The 22,182-nt window shown below is 45.3% G+C and overlaps 1 protein-coding gene across 10 annotated transcripts in view; it reads right to left on the reverse strand.

Annotated features, from left to right (window-relative positions):
• The window catches only part of PPFIA1 (PTPRF interacting protein alpha 1), a 143,693-nt gene that overhangs the window by 15,034 nt on the left and 106,477 nt on the right, over positions 1-22,182 (reverse strand). For 4 of the 10 annotated variants that reach the window (XM_063944128.1, XM_063944130.1, XM_063944133.1 and 1 more), the window contains exons 14-22: positions 20,554-20,704; positions 18,894-19,117; positions 17,047-17,281; positions 14,401-14,484; positions 11,861-12,009; positions 4,960-5,132; positions 3,176-3,269; positions 594-675; positions 303-503 (exon numbers count right to left, since the gene is read on the reverse strand). In XM_063944128.1, coding sequence (XP_063800198.1) covers positions 303-503; positions 594-675; positions 3,176-3,269; positions 4,960-5,132; positions 11,861-12,009; positions 14,401-14,484; positions 17,047-17,281; positions 18,894-19,117; positions 20,554-20,704 — 1,393 coding nt within the window. Of the gene's footprint in view, positions 1-302; positions 504-593; positions 676-3,175; positions 3,270-4,959; positions 5,133-11,860; positions 12,010-12,450; positions 12,481-14,400; positions 14,485-17,046; positions 17,282-18,893; positions 19,118-20,553; positions 20,705-22,182 lie in introns of all 10 variants that reach the window. The other 6 variants (XM_063944131.1, XM_063944136.1, XM_063944137.1 and 3 more) reach the window with 2 other exon arrangements.

Here is a 22,182-nt window from a genome sequence, read left to right on the forward strand (position 1 = left end):
AGGGATGACTTCATAAATGTAAATTTATTCTCAACTTTTTACTGCATCACTTCTTTATCTGAGTGAAGCAAAATGAAGGCTCCCGATGAACGCTTGGCCAATAGCAGCCAGCAGCCAAGACTAACCATCGATCTACAACACTGAATCTCAAGTTAACGCAATACAGAAAGTCATTTTTCTGCTTGAAATGAATTTTGTAAGTTAAAAAAAAAGGGGGTCTGCTCACGGAACGCCAAGATCAGTGCTATTCTAATGCCAACCCACACTCATTACGGTGTATTAGATATGAAAGCAATTCTTACCGTTCTTGACGTGGGAGGTGCAGAAGGACTGGTCAAGGACATAATCTCCTGGATGGCAAGCCGTAGCTTTAGCCTGTGCAAAGGGTTACTAATCCCAATTTCTCTCTGGATTTCTGTGTCAGACAGAGCCGACATTATAGCCCCACTTTTCACATTGGCCCGACAGGCAGCCACGTACCATGCAGGCATCCCAACCCAGAGCTATGAAGAGAAGACACAGACGGAGTTACAACCTACTTCCAGGCTGTGAGGTTACAGAGGTGTGACTGGTAATAACGGATAGATCCTTACCTCTAACCATACAACCACAGTAGGACCATCCCACTGTGCAAATGGCAGGCCTTGTCTCCGCGCTTCCTCCAGCAACTCATGCCTGCAAAGATTACCTTCGTTAGGAAGCATGTGCCATAATTCCCTGTCTGCACCTCTAAGACCGGACAGGTTTACTACTGAACGCGCCAGAGGGAATTCCTTCTCCAGAAACTCACTACCTCTCCGCTCTCACTTTTTGATTAGCAAACCCAGAAGTACTACACTACCACACTAACAGTATGTATTACCCTACACCATCACCGCACAAGTACTACAATACCACACTAACCGCATTACCCTACACCATCCCCGCACTAGTACTACACCTCCACACTAACAGTTTGTATTACCCTACATCACCACCGCACAAGTACTACACTACCACACTAACAGTATGTATTACCCCACACCATCACCGCACAAGTACTACACTACCACACTAACAGTATGTATTACCCCACACCATCACCACACAAGTACTACAATACCACACTAACAGTATGTATTACCCTACACCACCACCGCACAAGTACTACACTACCACACTAACAGTATGTATTACCCCACACCATCACCACACAAGTACTACACTACCACACTAACAGTATGTATTACCCCACACCATCACCGCACAAGTACTACAATACCACACTAACAGTATGTATTACCCTACACCATCACTGCACAAGTACTACAATACCACACTAACAGTATGTATTACCCTACACCATCACCACACAAGTACTACACTACCACACTAACAGTATGTATTACCCTACACCATCACTGCACAAGTACTACAATACCACACTAACAGTATGTATTACCCTACACCATCACCACACAAGTACTACAATACCACACTAACAGTATGTATTACCCTACACCATCACCACACAAGTACTACACTACCACACTAACAGTATGTATTACCCTACACCATCACCACACAAGTACTACAATACCACACTAACAGTATGTATTACCCTACACCATCACCACACAAGTACTACACTACCACACAATCAGTATGTATTACCCTACACCATCACCGCACAAGTACTACAATACCACACTAACAGTATGTATTACCCTACACCATCACCACACAAGTACTACACTACCACACTAACAGTATGTATTACCCTACACCATCACCACACAAGTACTACAATACCACACTAACAGTATGTATTACCCTACACCATCACCACACAAGTACTACAATACCACACTAACAGTATGTATTACCCTACACCACCACCGCAGAAGTACTACAATACCACACTAACAGTATGTATTACCCTACACCATCTCCGCACAAGTACTACAATACCACACTAACAGTATGTATTACCCTACACCATCACCGCACAAGTACTACAATACCACACTAACCGTATGTATTACCCTACACCATCACCACACAAGTACTACAATACCACACTAACCGTATGTATTACCCTACACCATCTCCGCACAAGTACTACAATACCACACTAACAGTATGTATTACCCTACACTATCACCGCACAAGTACTACAATACCACACTAACCGTATGTATTACCCTACACCATCACCACACAAGTACTACATATCCAAATCCTACTCTGTAAATGTGTCAGTGTCTATGTAGCTCATAGAATATACAATACAAGTTGACTGATAAATTTACACCCCAAAAAAACCCAGCTATTTAAAAAAAATTGCACACCCTAGATTTTTATTAAAACACAAATAGGACGTTGCACTGGCTGGTGTGGTTTCTATTTATGGAGACTTATCTTTTTAAGCAATAAGTCAACCATCAAATCATTGTACTTAAGGCACAGGAATGCTGACCATCTGTAAAATGTGTGTCCTTGTATAGACCAATTGTAATTTCTGCTTGCAGTGAAACGCGTGAGGCCAGACGACTCATTGTTTTATATATAATGAATGACCACTAGGACTAGGTTCAGGAAACCATGCTACTAGAGAGAGACCCAGATATCACCATACATAATACAAGCAAAGAGTAGTTTCATAAGAAAATGCATGAAAAGGGACACTGAAAAACAGATGTGCCCGTCTCCTTTATGTGGGCACCAACACACATGCAACTAGAAGAGGAAGATTATAGCACCAGCACACAAGTCCTCATACTCACCATGATTTAATGCTAGCAACAATACGTTACGGGGAGGCAAATAGAAAAAAAAAAACATGAAGTCAAACCTATCGTGTACAACAAACAATGCTGTAAAAGGTGTAAACCAATGGCATGACTTCGCACAGGAGTGTCACACAAATGTATTGCTGCACAGTTATGGGATCAGTTACTATAAAAATGTAAAAAAAAAAAAAAAAGGGCCATTAAAGAGCAAAGTGGATATCACATGTATATGCTGCCAGGGGAACGGTCGCTGGGGGTAAAATGCGCCTTTTTATCCTGTGCACCTATTTACATAAACGCCAGCGCACCTGCTGTACTTGTAACTGTATATATCGCCTGTGAACTCTGCCTGACAGTCCCCATACAGGACAGCTTACGCCTGGGAATCAGGGGGTCATCCTTACTTTTTCTGGAGCTTTCGGTTCTTCTCCGTTTGACCCGGCAGCTTGGCAAGCCCAAGGGATTCCTGGGATGTACTTTCTAATTCTGGAATTCCACCTAGAACAAATAGGTGACACCGTTAAACATTAACTCGGTATATTAATCTGTGCATTATTGTGAAGGTTGTACATTGACATTTGTGATCAATCGGACTTCTCTGATGATGAAACTTATATAGAGGTCTGCTCTACAACGACAAATGAACAGCCATGCAAAGGACCTCACGCTTCCACAGCCTCCCTATGTCACAGTCAGGTAATAAGTCAGATCTTCAGTAGATCCACATCATTAAGGGGAAACATGAAGTCTCTCGGTACTCTACACAAATGGAGTCAGCCATGTCATGGTCCAAGACAATTTACAGTCTATCAATGTACTAGGAACTATTAACAGTGTAGCCCAGTATACACTAGGCGTTCCCCACCCACGCAGATATTGGCGGCGATGTGGACCCAGCATCGGCAAGTGCATACACACTTGCCAAAGCCGACGTGGAATGGAGCGACAGCGGGGGAGGGAGGGAACGACTGCCATGCTGCGTTGTCGTTAACGAGAACCTCCTTCGTCTGTTCATGTTCAAACGAGGGAGGGGTTGTTAACAACACGAGGAAGGAGGTCGTTAACGACGCGCGGGATCTCGCATCATTAACGATAATGAGTGTACACACTAGGCAATATTGTGAACAATATCACTCTGAAAGCCTTTTCTGAGCGATGTTGTTCACAATATCGCCTAGTGTGTATGGGGCTTAAGGCACAACGGGGCAGATGTATTAAGCCTGGAGAAGGAATAAAGAAGTGATAAAGCAGTGATAAACGCACAGTGATAACACATCAGCCAATCAGCTCCTAATGGTCATTTTTCAAATCCATAATGATTGGCTGGTGCGTTATCACTTTGCGCTTATCACTGGTTTATCACTTCTCCAGGCTTAATACATCTGCCTCAGTATACCCCAATGACTTAATAAGCAATAGTGTATTGGCAGAGTTCTGGGAACACCCTGACCAGGCAACAGGTACCAAGCAGTAGTGACACACAATGCAGGAGATGCCACTATTACAGGTCCAGTAAGCAGAGCACTTTAGTCTTATGAACGGTCATAACATTATAATAGGGCGTCAGGAGGGCAACACCCACCCCCCCATCGTGCACTTCGGGACACTCTGTTGCTGTATTCCAACCTTGGGAACAAGCAAGCTTTCTGAATGATACACCATCCACTGGGTGGCACTATTGTGCTGGAGTTAAGCATAAAAGAAAAGGTTCTGTCAGTGCCAACTATTGGAACTTATACCCAAGTTTATATTGGACGATGCCACATGAACTCAAAATAAGCCCACTTAGAATATATTGTAAACATGCAGAAGCTACACCAAGACTGCAGTCGCAAAAGTATAACCAGAACTGGGTGTCACTGGAAAGCAGTAGATTTAGGATTACCATACTGTCCCTTTAAACCGGGATACTCATGAATTACACAGGTTCTGTGGGTGGATGACTTCAAGCCTGCGTTTCACCTGGTTTTAATCAGCCACAGAACCTGTATAATTCATGAGTGCGCCGGTTTAAAGGGATGGGATGGTAAACCGAAGTAGATTGTATCAGTTGCAAAACCCAAAACCACACAAAGGGGCATCCAAAAAACATAAAACAGAGGTGTGAGGCAAAGTTCTACTGTGACTTGATTTGTGTATCCGGCAGAGCTAGCCAGAGTGAAGAAGCAGATTGAGACATATGATCTACCTGGTCCGAGTGACTCCTTCCCCAAAAGACCAGGACGACCTTTTTCTTTTTTACCAAACAAGCGGCCGATGGACGACTTGATTCCTTTCTTCTTTTGGGCTTTGTTTAGGGAGTCCTGGCTGCTGTTACTACTGCTGGGATTGCTCACCTGCCCATCCTGCGAGCCTGTGGAACTGCATAAGAACAGAACTTAGTAACGGGACACAGTGGGTGCTGTATGGGGGGTCACTCCGAGTTGATCGCTCGCTGTTTTTAGCAGCCGTGCAAACGCTTAGCCACCGCCCTCTGGGAGTGTATTTTAGCTTAGCAGAAGTGCGAACGAAAGGATCGCAGAGCGGCTACAAAAAAAAAAAAAAAACTGCAGTTTCAGAGTAGCTTCAGACCTACTCAGCACTTGCAATAACTTCAGACTGTTCAGTTCCTGTTTTGACGTCACAAACACGCCCTGCGTTCGCCCAGCCACGCCTGCGTTTTTCCTGCCACGGATGCGTTTTTTCGAACACTCCTTGAAAACGGTCAGTTGACACCCAGAAACGCCCTCTTCCTGTCAATCACTCTGCGGCCAGCGGTGCGACATCAATGCTTCGCTAGACATTGTGTAAAACTACATCGGCTGTTGCGAAAGTACGTTGCACGTACGCACTGTGCCGCATACGTCGCACTGCGCAGCGAACATTTTTATCTAGCGATCAACTCAGAATGACCCCCTATGTACACACTGCAACTGGCAAAGAAAAGAAACCACTACTCTCTCCTATGTCACGTGTGGCTGCGTTACATGTACATCACTTCACCTACACAATTGACACCATCTTCAAAATCCCCCAGAAACCAGTGACATCACGGAGGAACTGTGGGTAAGTACTGGCTGCCCTTTAAACTTTCACCAATCTTTTGCTGCTGACATTAAGAGGCATATTTAAATAAAGGTCTATTTCTATCGATGATCAATTTCAAATTGCTAAAAAATACATTTAAAAAATTAAATAAAAAAAGGGAACTTTTGTAAATATACTGCTAAAACCCAAACGGTCAGTGTTTATCTGTTAAAGAACACTGTATATTACTTAAATTGGGGTTCACCCCTGCAGCTATTGTATCCAATTAATTAGCCTTTACAGTGCTCTAACCAAATGAATACAATGTTGCTATATTTCAGGCTCGTTGCTGTGTTTTTCAGTTAAGTCTTTATCTGATCTGTGCAGTTTATTGTCAGAGGCACTGCTGAAACCAGGGCAACAAAAATACACAAGTAATAATATAAACACAAGGCTGAAAAGAGCAGAAGTAAGCCAGAAAGAAAATGAAAAAAATGTTTCCAAATATGTATGAAATCCTATTTTGCATCCACTGACGACACGGAGACCTTGAGGTGGAGATATAGGGGTATATTCAACTGAAGTCGCAGTTTTCGACTTTTTTTTTTAGGTCGGAAGGGGTTCCGCCCTATTCAATACAACCCAAAATTTTTCGACAAGTCGATGAATTCGACTTGTCGAAAAGCACGTGTATCAGCGGAATAGCTACCGATCCACATGCTTGTGTCGAAAACGGGGCCCCCTTTTCAACCATCTCAGTTCGACTTTAAAAAAAAGTTGAATGAGATGGGGAGAGCAGCGCCGGAGACTGGGAGAGCCGAGGCGGCGACGGGGTGAGCAGCGCTGGAGGACAGCCGCCGCTCACAGCAGTGTCCACCCGGCTCCAGCAAGCAAGACCTCGCTTGCTGGAGCCGGGTGGACGCTGCCGCGAGCGGCGTCTGAGAGGGGGAGACGGGGAGCGGTGGCTGTGACAGGGGGTACGGAGCGGCGGCTTTGACATGGGGGACGGGGGAGAGCAGCGCTACAGCAGCGGCTAGATAGCTGCTGCTGTAGTGCTGCTCACCCCCATCTGCCCACCTTTCCCCCCCCCCATCTCAATTCGACTTTTGTAAAAGTCGAATTGAGATGTCCATTGAATAGGCCAGGTCGGATCCATTCCAACAAATGAATGTTGGAATGGATCAGACTTCAATTGAATATACCCCATAGAGCCTTTGCTAGGACACCTGCTCTCTAAAAATCCAGCTTTGTTAATCTATATCTCCATCCTGTAAGGAACTGTGTTATTTTTGTATCTGAGCCCCACAAGACACAATGAAAGATAAAAGAAATGGAGAAAAATAGATCCCTCCAGAGAATACACCAAAATATTGAGGATGCTCAGAGCCCCCCAAAGGATTCAGAAAAAGTACTCAATGTACATTTAAAAATCAAGTTTGCAAATTCATGCAACTGAAAGACACCAAGACCAAAGTGTACCTTCCAGCGGTGATTACCCCCAGTGTTCTGGTGCGCAGTGTCACGGCTGAGGTTATTGTGAACCCGGACTAGTACTGGACACTGGGACTGGTCTTGAGCGCAGTGGACAGAATCGGGCTGGCTTAGTGAACGATCCGCTCGTCCAGACGTGGCAGTCAGACAGTGTACTCTATGGGGGAAGGTGACCAGCTATGGGTACTGAAACACTGGTGGTGGAAGCCACCAGTGCAATTAGTAGCTGGGTTGTCACCTAATGGAGAGACGTGAGAACTGGTGAGTTGACGGAATGCTGGGTGGATCAGTAATGCAGGAAAGTCATAGATCACTGAGAATGTCAGCAATAACTGTAACTGAAGCGGAGGACGTCAGCAATACTTGTAACCGAAGCTGAGGACGTCAGCAATACTTGTAACCGAAGCGGAGGACGTCAGCAATACTTGTAACCGAAGCGGAGGACGTCAGCAATACTTGTAACCGAAGCGGAGGACGTCAGCAATACTTGTAACCGAAGCGGAGGACGTCAGCAATACTTGTAACCGAAGCGGAGGACGTCAGCAATACTAGACGGAGTCGAGGACGTCGGCAATGCTTGTAGCTAAAGCTGAGGATGTCAGCAACACAGGTTTCCAGATGCTGGGCAGCTGAGGTAGTGCAATGGGGATTCCATATGCTGTGCAGTGCAGTGTCGGCACTGCTGGTTTCCCAGTAGCTGTGATGCGGTGGTTCTGCACAATGGATACTGCAATGTTGTAGACAGCAGTGGCAGGTTTTCCGGAAACTATGGTGCGCTACCTTGTGCAGCGGAGAACTGGAAGCTGACAAGAATCAGCAAAGTCTCTAAGGCCGCTAGGGATATAGGACTGTCCCTCTGGTTTACTGGAGGACTTCCAGTGAGTCTGGAGATGCCAGGATGTAGTGGCAGCGATGGCCCTTTAAATCATCCAGGGAGTCAGGCAGTGCGGGGGATGGTAATTTGCACATAGTCTATTACCAGAAGGAGATTCTGGAGCTCACTCCAGGCTGAGAGACACCAAAGCACTGACAGCTTGCTAGTGCTTGAGACCTGGAACTTATATCCAGTGCTTAGAGCTGAGTGGATGAGCGGCTTACATGATGCGGAAGTGAATCCGGATTGGACCTTAGAAGGTCAGCTGACCAGGAACTGTCATGGCGACGTCCATAGCTGGTTTTGGAGGGAACTCCGGCGTGGTGTGTGCACAGACAGGCAATAATGGCAACAGGTCCTGAGAGAACAGGAAGGTATATCTGGTAACCACTGGACTTGTGGATGCTGGCACAGAAGTATAGGACAGCATGAGACTCCTCAATGATTGCTATGCAGGCACACCATGAATTCACACAGAAGGTTAATCAATACAGATGAATTCACTAGAAGAGAGTGAGCTCAGCACACAGAGAACTCATGATACTGGTGAGCTGTTTATCCCAGCCTGCAGAACACATACAGGTTACATGACAGATGGCAGAGGTAAGTCACCAAATGATATGATTTTAGTCAGGATTGTGACACGCAGCACTCACCAACTAAGAGTGGTGTATTTGTATGCAAAAACATTGACTTTGCAAAACTTTATGATGGTACGAACCTGGGACCAAGTGGTCACATGATGATTCATACTGCACCACTTAAAAACCACTCACCGATCTAGTAGAGCGTGCTTTTGTATTATAAGGAACAGGTTTCTCCGTTCCCATTTAATTTATGCAAAAGTATAATGCATGGACTGATGTGTGTATTGACATTTACCAACTTGTTCAGAATCAGAAGATTAGTAATATTCTAACACCATATAAATGACGCCATAAATAAAGGATAATCATAATAATAACAACAACAACAACAACAACAACAACAACAACAACACATCTCCTTAATACCCTGAGAATGCCCAGCAAGTAAATAAATAATTTCTCTTCTGAAGTCTGGGTATCACGATGCCCTAATTTACTGAAGCTTAAAAACCACCCAGGCCTTAGTGTGAAGTACAGGTACCCTCATGAAAAATTAGATAGGAATATAGAGGACCTCAATTCAGACACTATTTGGGCACTGGAAAGGGTCAAAAGGAATACAAATAAACAGTCTGCCGCATGAGAAACTCAGGATCCACTGATTCCAGTGGTTCAAAAGCATTCTACACAGAAGTCCAAAGGTTGAAGGATTATTAATTATGGACTCACCCATGCTAGAAGGTCTCACCTACAGTAAGGCTTCCAGACAAATTTGAAAGAGGGCATGTTATTATCCACGCCCTACCATAAGACAGTGGATTCCAAAGGCGGTCCTCAAGGCACCCCAAATGTCAAGGTTTTAAAGAAATCCATGCTTAGGCACAGGTGACTTAATTGGTTCCTCAGTCAGTTTGATCATACCATATGGGCACAAGCAGGGGTAGCTCTAAAACCTAGACTGTTGAGGTGCCTTGAGGACTGCGTTTTGGAACCACTGCCATAAGAACATTAGCAGGTGGGCCAGCTGCAAAGAAGTTGTTGGGATCTTATTTTCAAACCAAGAAACCCTGAGCTTCCAGACCCTATGCTAATGTCCATCTGAAACTGGATATCCAGCCCAGAGCATGGTTATGATTACCCCTAGTGAGAGCAACCCCCAACACCCTCACCTCCACTAAGGGATCGCCATGAAATTACACACTGATGATAAACGATCCCTGACTGAGCAGATTCTTCCATTATGGAAGATGATACTCCAGGCCCAACAACTTTGAGAATGTCCATATACCATGACCACATTGGACTATCTAATGCAACCAACAGCACCGGCAACTTTTGTCTTTTTGAGCATTGCCACCAATGGGAAAACATCTTTCAGCTGAAAAGTCCAAAAGAAGTATCTTCAGATCCCTGGTCCTTGAGCAAAACCACTTCACCCTGTGGTACAACTGATAAAGCAAATTGTTGGGTGTCTGACTGATCACCCCAAAATCCTCACCACTTTCCAGAATGCAGGGCATGCAAGCTGAGAGAACTTGCCATCCCTGTAATAGATGATAAAGATATTGCCGTGCCACTTTTTTCTGCCAGTGCATTATCCTGGTGGTCACTTCATTACAAAAATGGTCCCTTGTGCCTCCCTAATGGTCTCTATACACAACTGCAGTGACAAGTTGCACCTGAACTAAAGGATTAAACATCACTCTCACTCCAAATAAAATTATTTGGGAGTTTGGTCTCTGCCTGGAATAACAGACTCTAAAACACATATGATGATCTACCACACCCCAGTCCAGAAACCTAGCGTCTGCCATAAGGAAGAAACCAATTGTGATGACAAAGGGATGGTGCGTCTGATGAGGTAGCTAATCTTCAGAGGTGCGAGCAACATGTCCACAGAGACAAATGTGGTGTGTGTTTAGATACAAAAATTATTAGTTCAACAGAGATTTGGAATACTCTTGAACGGGACCATGTAACTCAATGTCCTCGCCAGTCAAGATCAGCTCCCCCAGGACCTTCATACAGAACAGTCTGTGTAAGAAGTCTCTCCAGACTCCTGGAATAAAAAAATCTGTTATCAATTGTACAACAACATATCCAGGAAAACCAGCTGCTGTGCAGGATCTAGGTTGGACTTCTGATAATAAATAATCAAACTCCTGTATCTATGCCATATCCCAGTAATGTGTCTGAAGCAAAGTCTGGAATTCCATATTGATGAAAAGACTGTCCAAATAAGGGATGAACATTTGTCCTCCTGGACTCCAGAAATGAGGTAACGACCTACTGAATACCATAGACGCTGTGGCCAAAATTAAGGCAAGGGACGAAAATGGAAATGGTGGGACTGGACCAAAACCAGATATTGTTGGCCCTCTTAGATTACCAAAGCATCATGGACGCCATGAACCTGTTCCATTTTATGCTGTTGACGTCAGATGTTTTTAACAAATACATTTTGAATTTGTCAATCCAAACAAAGAGTTATGGGTTTGGAGGTTCAAAATTGTCTGTCCTAAATGAACCTTTCTCCGACCTCCTCTGATCTGCTGGTATTGGGGTGATATCCCCAGCAGGAAAGGTCTGAATGGCTACTTGCAGGGCCTGGTTTATAACTTGGTGCGTCAAACCCATGATGCCCCTCACCGATGAATCGGAAGTGAAATGGGACTACTTCTAGCAGTAGGGAAACAGGCGTACAGTAATCACATCACAGCCACTCAGGTTTCCTCCGCGGGCAAGCTATAGTATTACAGAAAGGAAAGAACACTTACCACCGATGAAGTTATCCAGGTCTGGCCCAGTAAGGCATCACCAATATAAAAAAAGACCAAGAATCGGCCACGTTTATAGCCAGAGAGTTTGGCCAGCGAAGACATGGAACCCGAAATTCGAATACCAATGTTACCGGCATTCAGCAACATCTCACAAATATTCAGATGCCTTTTCGTAGAGCTCGTTGAGCATCACAAATTCTGAACTTGGCCCCACAGAGTGCAATACCATCAAGTGTTCCTTACAGGGTGGGGATATACAAGTGGGACAGACACCCCTGCCATGTGTAGATGTGTATGGTACATGGATATATAGTAATCACAGATTAGTAGGGTGCTGGGGTCAGTACATACTTTCTAATGTCTCGGATGTCCTCGTGACTCATCGTGTGCAATGCCCCTTTATGAACTCCTAAGCGCAAGGACCGGGGTGAGGCAGGAGGAGAGGTCTCGCACCGTATTGTAGTCTTGTCATCTCTGGAATCATCTCTAGTACCTGGAGGCTAAAACACAGCAAAATATTAATGAGTCCTGGACAATACACCGTTCTCCTAAACAATGATAGTCTTCAGAAGCCCCAAACGCTGTGATGTAGCATAATGCAGGGGGATGAGGTATCCTATACTGTACATTTACATATAGTACTAGCGGTTTTCTCATATCACTTACATAAACAAAAGGGTTACGAGGGGGCAACAGATCTAGGAATGAAACCAGACTGGATTTTGTGGAACAAGTCATCACCAGATACAGCCATAAACACTTGAATTATACTGGAGCCAAACATTTAGAGTTGCCAAATGTTACATTGCTAAGTCACTACTGTGGAATAAGACAACACATAACATTCAGAAACGGCTGTTACTTATAGCACAATAGTTGTGACCCAGCGAGTAATAGACGCATGCAAGGGCACAGCACATTTATAGAAAATCAAATATTACCTTTCTACGATATTTCCTTAAATCGCTAGGCTAATAAAGACATGCAAAGAGAGGAGTTAGTACAAGGAAGCAGGGCAAAAGGCAGTCTGCAGATACAGGACAAAAACATCATAAAGATCCAGTTTTATGAGCACCATGATGAGCTGTAACTGGTACTGCAGCCCAAGCCCAGTCACTAGGGGGCAGTAATGTACAGCAACCGTGCCCAGTCACTAGGGGGCAGTAATGTACAGCAAACCGTGCCCAGTCACTAGGGGGCAGTAATGTACAGCAGTCCGAGCCCAGTCACTAGGGGGCAGTGATGTACAGCAGTCCGAGCCCAGTCACTAGGGGGCAGTAATGTACAGCAGCCCGAGCCCAGTCACTAGGGGGCAGTAATGTACAGCAAACCGTGCCCAGTCACTAGGGGGCAGTAATGTACAGCAGTCCGAGCCCAGTCACTAGGGGGCAGTAATGTACAGCAGCCCGAGTCCTGTCACTAGGGGGCAGTGATGTACAGCAGCCCAAACCCAGTCACTAGGGGGCAGCGATGTACAGCAGCCTGAGCCGGTCACTAGGGGGCAGCGATGTACAGCAGCCTGAGCCGGTCACTAGGGGGCAGCGATGTATAGCAGCCTGAGCCGGTCACTAGGGGGCAGCGATGTACAGCAGCCTGAGCCAGTCACTAGAGGGCAGCGATGTACAGCAGCCTGAGCCAGTCACTAGAGGGCAGCGATGTACAGCAGCCTGAGCCAGTCCTAGGGGGCAGGGATGTACAGCAGCCTGAGCTCAGTCACTAGGGGACAGTAATGTACAGCAGCACGGGTCAAGTCACTAGAAGGCAGTGATGTACAGCAGCTCAAGGCCTGTCACTAGGGGGCAGTGATGTACAGCAGCTCAAGGCCTGTCACTAGGGGACAGTGATGTACAGTAGCCCGGGCCCAGCCACTAGGAGGCAGTGATGTACAGCAGCTCAAGGCCTGTCACTAGGGGGCAGTGATGTACAGCAGCTCAAGGCCTGTCACTAGGGGACAGTGATGTACAGCAGCTCAAGGCCTGTCACTAGGGGACAGTGATGTACAGTAGCCCGGGCCCAGCCACTAGGAGGCAGTGATGTACAGCAGCTCAAGGCCTGTCACTAGGGGGCAGTGATGTACAGCAGCTCAAGGCCTGTCACTAGGGGGCAGTGATGTACAGCAGCTCAAGGCCTGTCACTAGGGGGCAGTGATGTACAGCAGCTCAAGGCCTGTCACTAGGGGGCAGTGATGTACAGCAGCCTGAGCCCAGCCACTAGGGGGCAATGATAGTAGCAGCACGGGTCACGTCACTGGATGGACAGGCAGTAAGATACAGCCATATTGGTCCAGCTTCCATATGATGCAGTCATACTAATACAGTCAGTAGAAGGCCAGCGTTATACATTTTGTACTGAAGATGTAGAATCAGTACTGCAAAATTGACACAAAAGCAGCAGTGCTCTTAAACTCCACAAATCCCAAAAGCAGGGTCTAACAGTCTGTCCATCTACAAGACTGATTTTACCTACATGGCACATGGTACAGTATAAAAGCATACATTCTCCGACAGCTGTCCTGTATGGAAGACAGTTTTAAACATAAACATTTGTTCACATGGGTAGCATGTAGTTAGCGTTATTAAATGTCCGAGTTATGGCATTAGGGCCAATGCCCCAAACACACAAAGCACAAGTGTACTGTATAAGCTGACATACCGAGAGAGGAATAAATCATCTGAATGGATAACACAGAAAGAAGCGATGAAACACATGGTTCCCACAAGAAACACACCGAGGAAATTAAATGAAATGTTAGGTTAAGCAGAGAACATACGGGAAGTCGCCATCAGTTAGGCCTTTAGTTCCTTACTCTTCTGCAAGCAAGCATTTCATTTTGCATGTAGCAGGAAGAAGCTGGAAAAGCAGAAGGTGGGAAAAGCAGGGTGGTTCTTTACCTGGGACAGCGGAGAGGAATCGGGGCAGGAAATGGTATTGCTGAGGGGGGTGCTGGATATATGAACAGAGTCTGATGATGAAGGCTAAAATAATAAAAATAGGACAGAACACACAAATCATAGAGTTGCCATACGGTAATGTTTCATGGGAGAATGGCACAGGATTAAAGCAACAAAGGACGAACATGGGAAAAACAAAAATAAAACATGCTTCAAATGAAGTAGAAAACATGCATAATGGGATTTTGACCCTCTCGCAAGAATTTCATCAGGGGTCACATGAACAGTCAAGTATAGGTCCTGCTACTAGGTGACTGGATATTAAGGAGTTACCAAAACTAAATCCAACTCCTGATAAAAGGAGTATTGAAGAGTTTACTATGGACACGAAGTCCAGAACAAGAATTTAAGATCGGTCCTCCCATTAAATTACAGCCAAGCTTTCATCTCTAAATTGTAGTGTCTATGAGAACCCAAAGGAATAGGTTCACTTCCAATGTTCCAAGGCTACATTAGCAGACAAGAGACAAGTGATGAGGAAAGAGTCCACTCTTGCTACTCGTCAGAAAAAAGACAAAGGGGGTCATTCCGAGTTGATCGCACGCTGCGACTTTTTGCAGCCCGTGCAATCAACTAGACACCGCCTATGGGGGAGTGGATTTTTGCATAGCAAGGTTGCGATAGCTTGTGCAGCCCTGCTCTGCAAAAAAAGTCTTGTGTAGAACAAGACCAGGGTAAGAGTTATTTACCCTGTGCGATCAATCCAGCGTTGCAGGTCCCGGAATTGACGGCGCGCCTGCGCAATGTGGCCGCCGCGCATGCACAGTTCCGACCCGATTGCACGGCTGCAAAGAAGCGCAGTGTGCGATTGGGTCGGAATGACCCCCACAATGTGGAGACCTGAACTTTAAGAGAACCAAGAACCAGTCCTGGGCAAAGACCACACTGTACGGTGAAGTTCACGGCAACAAATAACTTTAGAGGATCTGAAGTAGTTTTATCACTGTTTTCAGTAAGTTTACGTGTACTGTAGTTGAAATGGGGGGGATTTTTTTAATTTTTTTTAAATAATGTTCATTTTGCTCTTGTGGAGACCACATTCCTAAGGGGTAACAGTGTCCAGTGATCTTCTCATCTAATTCAGTGATTCTCACACTTGCTCCTCAAGACATACTAACAGTTTAGGGCAGGGGTCTGCAATCGGTGGCACTCTAATTACTGTGGCGTTAACATGTTCCAACAAGCCCCGTCACAGTTTTGGCCATGCTAAAATTGTGGCAAGGCATGCTGAATGTGTAATAGATCCACGGCAGCTGGAGTGTCACAGGTTGCTACCCCCTGGTCTAATGGTTTAAGGACATTTACGTGTACGATGGCGGAGCTGGCGGAAACATGGTCAAACATTGAGATGCGTAGTGTGATCAGATTCCGTAACAGTCCTTCAATGCGGCACAAACCCATCTGTGATGTATGTGATTGGACAGCTGGATTGCTGCTCATCTGTACATCTGTCCTGCCATTTTGAAAGGCAGAGCACCAAGACCAAACCTGTTTCTGTGACATGACGTTATCACCGTACACCTGGACAAGCTGGCGAGTACTCTCAGCTGCTGACGTGCCCTTCAGATGCAGAAACCGGATCACACTGCGTACCTCAATGTGTGACCAGGTCTCCGTCAACCCTGCCATCTTACACCTGATGCTGGGACAGTATGACAGATAGGAGGCGCAGTGTAATGGTCAAGAGGGGAAGCCGTGGGCTACCTGCTCTGGCCTGGCGGGGAATGCCTTTGTAGTTACTTCATGTATAGGCCTCATGGCCCTTAAAAAAAATAAAATAAAGTGTATGAGATATTTATTTCAGCAAGTGGTTATTATAGCTTTAAGGGAGATGTCTCCATCTCCAAATGACTTAAAGCAGCCCAGACTGGCTCATGAAGCTAAATGCAGTTCTTGCAGGCTTCACTGTTGCCGATGTCTTAACGTTTTGGAAATGTATATTTGTGAGTGATAAACACGGCAGTATCATAAAGAGAATTGTATCTAAAATTTTATTTCTTTAGTAAAATATATCCGAAAGATAAATGTAAAATGTCTCACACATAAAGCGGACAAGTTGTGGAATGTTTTGGGACCCTTCAAGTTAAGAAAATACTGTTCTTCTACAAAGTAAAGCTCCAGGACCACCAACGGAGAATGGTTATCAGAGCAAGGGCCAGATCCGGGACTGTAGGTGTCAAATGGTATTATAAAAAGTGATAACTTAAAGACGGACAATGTGACTGATATACAAGGAACATGGAATGGATAAAGTTGATAATGAGTGAGCACAGTGTACACATATAAAACTATGGCATGTAAACAAGCACCGGGCACACATCAATACACAGACAAGCGTGACGGGAATCAGAGACTTTCCCCTCAAACCAACACGGTCTTGTCTTTCATAAACCCTCACCACGCAGTCTTTTTGACTATCTCGGTAGAATTTCTACTTAACACCTTCTCCCCACAAAGCGCCCCCTTCTTCCCCGCACAATGCCCCCCCCCCACCACCTCCTTCTCCTCACAATGCCTGCCTCTCTCCATAGATGGATCACATTCTGCCCACTAGCATTTCTCATGTACTGTAGACTCAATACTCACCAAGGTCATAACACCTAGCCTGTCCACTTCCCGGGCAGGGCTATGTGGGATTCTTCTGGGAGTAGAGCAGCCGCTACCAGGCGGGGAGGAACCAGCAAGGGAAGATCCAGTAAAAGAGGGGGGGATAGAAGTCATTGACCTGAAGCGGCCCATATTATCTAAACTCCCACTGCCCACCCGAGACTCGATCTCCTCCGCCCTCTGCTCTGTGTTCTCCTTCTCCTCTTGTATCAATCTGTGGAAAGCAGAACGAGATGGCGCTCAATTCCCATGATTAAATTACTGGAGGTTTAAAGGCTTTGCTAGAGTGCAGCCATCAGCAAGACTGATCTTTATTTCCCAGTAATGTCCACAATATACAGACACATTATTTTGCACACAAAAAAGAATAAAAAATTGTGTATGAGCCGTTTCCCATGTTGGTTAAAACCATGATATATGCTGGACACTCTCAATCCTATTTATAAATTTTTTCTTTTTAAACAATTTTCTTTTATTGAAGCCTCAATATGTGACAATAACGTCATTTAGGTTTCAACATAGCAATATATGAACACACATATTCATAACACAGAACAAAACACACAGGACAGTGAGGCATTTCATCAGAAAGAGACCCGAACGAAGATGTTTTTTGCAACTTGGGAGAGTTTCACAGAGGTTCTGCAGATTTCAATTTAAAATTTTAAAAAAATGTCCATTTGTCAAATGACGCAGCTCCCTCGATGATAACAATCCTTGTGTATGAACTGTATCTGAAATACAGGCACTCCAGCCTCACATAACTGCTGTGTATTGTTGTTAATGGTTCGCTACTTAGACAGGCTACACGTTGGAACTGCCTCACCCACTATAGATTGCTACACAGGAACATACTTACAGCACACACCCAGTGACGAAGCTAATTCTAAAGCTTGGATTGGCTACATATGTTTTAGCTCCACCCACATCATAACATCCATGCCCTAACCCAATCCCCTAAACTAACCCAATCCCCTAAACTATCCCCAATACTCTAACTCCTAAACCTAAAGGGCAGACTGGATGGGCCATATGGATCTTATCTGCCATCAAATTCTATGTTTCTATGTCTATGTGTAACGTGTTTTGAAGAATGGATCAGTGTTTTTATATATATATATATATATATATATATATATATATACACACACATACACACACACACATCTATATATAAATATACACACACACACACACACACACACACACACACACACACACACACACACACACACACCTTGTTAATTGGGGGGAAGGGGGGTGTTAGGTAGGCAAATATTATTGAATCTGGAGAGTGTAGATCCTACAGACGTGTCCTTACACCCTTGCTGCAGTCATGCTCAACAGTCCGTGAAGTCGCGCCATGAAGTGCCGAGCATTGTTTCCTGCAATTTTTTTATGCGAAACTGTAATGCAATAGGACGTGCAAGCAGCTTCTGCTGATTAAAATGATATGCGGTACGCCTATATTCTGTGTGTAATTGCGGCTCTATCTGCATCCGAAATGCCACGTCACAGTGTTTTCCAGGAAAACACTGTAGCATAGCATTTTGTATGCAAACACAGTCGCAGTCACACACAGAAGATAGGCATGCTGCATATCACTTTAATCAGCAGAAGCCGCTTGTCCCTATTGCATTACATTCCTTCTAAGATGCATTTTCGCGGCAAAAAAATAAATCACAAAAAAAAAAAAACGCTCGGTGCTACAGAGTCACACAGCACTTGCGCATTATGTGTAACGCGACTTATAGCGCACAGAGAAAAGACGTAAGAGGACACATCTGTATATAGAATGGATGTACAGTAACAGCCATAGAGTGTACCTGATTTCCTTATTGATTGCGTCCAACTGTTCCTGCAACATCACAGCGAGGGTTTGAGCATCAGCCTGGCCGCACGGGGAAAGGAGATCCACGGAGCTGAAGATGGTGTCTCGATCATCCTCCATGTCCGAAACATCCACGTCGCTCTCAAACGCTTGGGCTACATTAGCCAGTACACTGGCCTGCTGGGCTCGCTCCCAGTCCTGCTCATTGAGCGTTTGTACCTGCGATTACAGAGAACAAGTTACTACACCGAGTGAGGCGCTTTCTGGCCGAGAACGGGATAAAGCGGGGGACACAAGCGAGGGAAATAGAGAGAGGAAAGACACTTACGTGCTGAGAGCGCAGATCCAGAGAGAAAAGCAGAAAAAGACAAAACAAACATTTTAGACAAAAGTAAATCTCCAGTCGTCACGACAACATAAGCGCTGTAAGGGCTCTGCGACAGCATTCTTAAAACCTCTTAATGCTGTCCAGAATCATGTAAGTGAATGGAGAGGTAAAGATGTGACCTCGTACACCTAGCCACAATAAGCGGAGCGGCACGAGAAGGCGCCACATGTAGCGCGTATTTTGTGTCTTTATTGCGTGAATATGCGGCTCAGTCACAATGCAATGTGACAGAACCGCGTCACTAGACTGCACTGATTAATCGGATATGTGAGGGGTCTATTTACTATGCCTTGGAGAGTGATAAAGTGGACAGAGATAAAGTACCAGCCAATCAGCTCCTGCCATGTTACAGGGCTGTGTTTGAAAAATGACAGTTAGGAGCGGATTGGCTGGGACTTTATCTCTATCCAAGGCTTAATCCACAGACCGCTTATTCTGTAACTATGGCCCTCATTCCGAGTTGTTCGCTCGCTAGCTGCTTTTAGCAGCCGTGCAAACGCTAAGCCGCCGCCCACTGGGAGTGTATCTTAGCTTAGCAGAAGTGCGAACGAAAGGATCGCAGAGCGGCTACAAAAAAAAAAATTGTGCAGTTTCAGACTAGCTCGAGATCTACTCAGCGCTTGCGATCACTTCAGACTATTTAGTTCCTGTTTTGACGTCACAAACACGCCCTGCGTTCGGCCAGCCACCCCCGTTTCCCCAGCCACTCCTGCGTTTTTATATGGCACGCCTGCATTTTGCAGCACACTCCCCGAAAAACGGTCAGTTACCTCCCAGAAACACCCACTTCCTGTCAATCACTCTGCGGCCAGCAGTGCTACTGAAAAGCGTCGCTAGACCGTGTGTGAAACTGCATCGGCTTTTGTGAAAGTACACGCAGAAGTGCCGATTTTTTTGCCTGATCGCTGCGCTGCAAACGAAAACAGCTAGCGATCAACTCGGAATGACCCCCTATATACGAAGCACAATGGAACTTGGAGAGAAACACATTCAAATTAATCAGTGCCGTCTCATGAAGCGGTGTCATCGCACTGAGCGTTTGCGTGAAAAAGATGCTCGGCACAGAGCCACACAAGACCTGGCGCGAGAAAAGCCGCGGCAGCTGCGCATAGGAACAATGAAAGTGTAAGCACGCAGTTTTGTCATTTTCAAAGAAAAATGTTCAGCAACTGAACAAATGCGCAATACAGCTCTAGCTAGAGATCTTACTGTATATGGCCTATTTTATCTGTAACGTTATACGCAGCGCCAAACAGAAACCACATACCTTAGAGGGCTCATCGCGCAAGGCTACGAGTCGTCCTTTCTGAGGTCGACGCAGAACCAGCGAAGAACTGTAGGAGTCTGTGTGGTCATCAGACAACGACGAAGGAGCGAGGGCGTATCGGAAGTCCGGCACACTGCCTAAGTGAGGTCGGCTGCACAACGACATACAGATATCACGTAACATAACTCATCTCTACCCCCTGCCCCTCATTGGTCAGATCCAGCTAAAGCCTTTGCTATCCAGCTGAGTTAATAACCACTTAACGGACGATTTATTTCGTCAAAAACCGCTCTGAAATTGTCTGTTTTGTTTATGACTGAATTAGGTGAAGAACATGAATTTAACCCTATCCCAAATGATTTTAGCTTAAAAAAAAAAAAAAAAATGAAAGCTGAAACATTGATCGGGAACATCACGACCATCGGAAACATCACAGCTTTCATTTCTAAAGCCGGGACAGCCTCCAGGTATACAGGGGGGGGGGGGGGGGGGGGGGGTCTGGGAGTGGCTTGGGGGGGTTAATTTACACTCCCCAGTGGCTGACATGGTCTGCAGCCGCTGGAGGGGGGGGATCCTGCGGTGCTCGCCGATCAGCAGTGATCGGCAGCACGGCAATCAATAGGGGAGAGGGGAGGCAGAGGGTCCCGGTTCCGGTCCCTCTGACAGCAGCAGTGGAGGGAAGTTTCACTTCCCCACCGCTACTATCACTCTCTATCTGACTGGTCGCATCCTGTGCGACCAGGTCAGATAGAGCACTTGCAGGCATGGTTGCATCTGATGCGACCATGCCAGGCAAGTGGTTGAAAGGAGTTATCACAGGTACCAAAAGGTGCTTATATTTTGCTGCTGTAGGTTGTTCTCCCTGCCGATCCTTAGTCAGGACTATTTAATAAAGACAAAAGACAATTATCCTGCCCAAAGAGACTACATAAGGACTACACAAGCATTTATTTTCTTTAGAGAACACTGGACTTTTTCTTGATACTTATTTAATTGCCTTTTTTTTTTTTTTTTGTGCAAAATAGGTTTATTGAAAAACAGTAGCAATGACAAACGGTTAACATACAGACAATTGCAATAAAAGTAGTATCGTAATACAACTGCGGGCCTGTCTAGCTCCTATAGCTAATAACAGGAGAGCATGTAAACAATGTTTTATAACAGCTCAAACACGTGGAAAGGTATAATTTGATAGTCAAACATGTCTTGTTAACCCTATTAACCCAAATCAGGAAACAAGATAAAGAAGAAGAGGAAAGAAAAGATACGGAAAGAGGTAGAGGTAAAATTTTTTATAAAAAATGCTCAGATTTTATTTATTTTTTTAAAGACTGAATTAGGTCAAGAACATCTATTTAAAACGTATGCAAAACGATTTCCCCAGCAGCTGCTCATCTTTTTAATTTACATTTCCCTAGCGGCTGCTCCTCTTGCCGCCGTGTGGGGGGTCCTGACGTGCAGAAGTGATTGACAGCACAGCAGAGACTAGGAGAGGGTGCAGAGAAGCAGAGGGGCTGGGAGTTCCCTCTGTGATTGTCGGTTGCTAGAAGAATTTCTTCTGGGGGCCGAACGCTCTGTGTATTCTAACTGGTTATGCTGTTCGTCACCAGGTCAGATAACGCACAGCGG

The sequence above is a fragment of the Pseudophryne corroboree genome, chromosome 11, assembly GCF_028390025.1.
Source record: "Pseudophryne corroboree isolate aPseCor3 chromosome 11, aPseCor3.hap2, whole genome shotgun sequence".
NCBI classification, from domain to species: Eukaryota; Metazoa; Chordata; class Amphibia; order Anura; family Myobatrachidae; genus Pseudophryne; species Pseudophryne corroboree.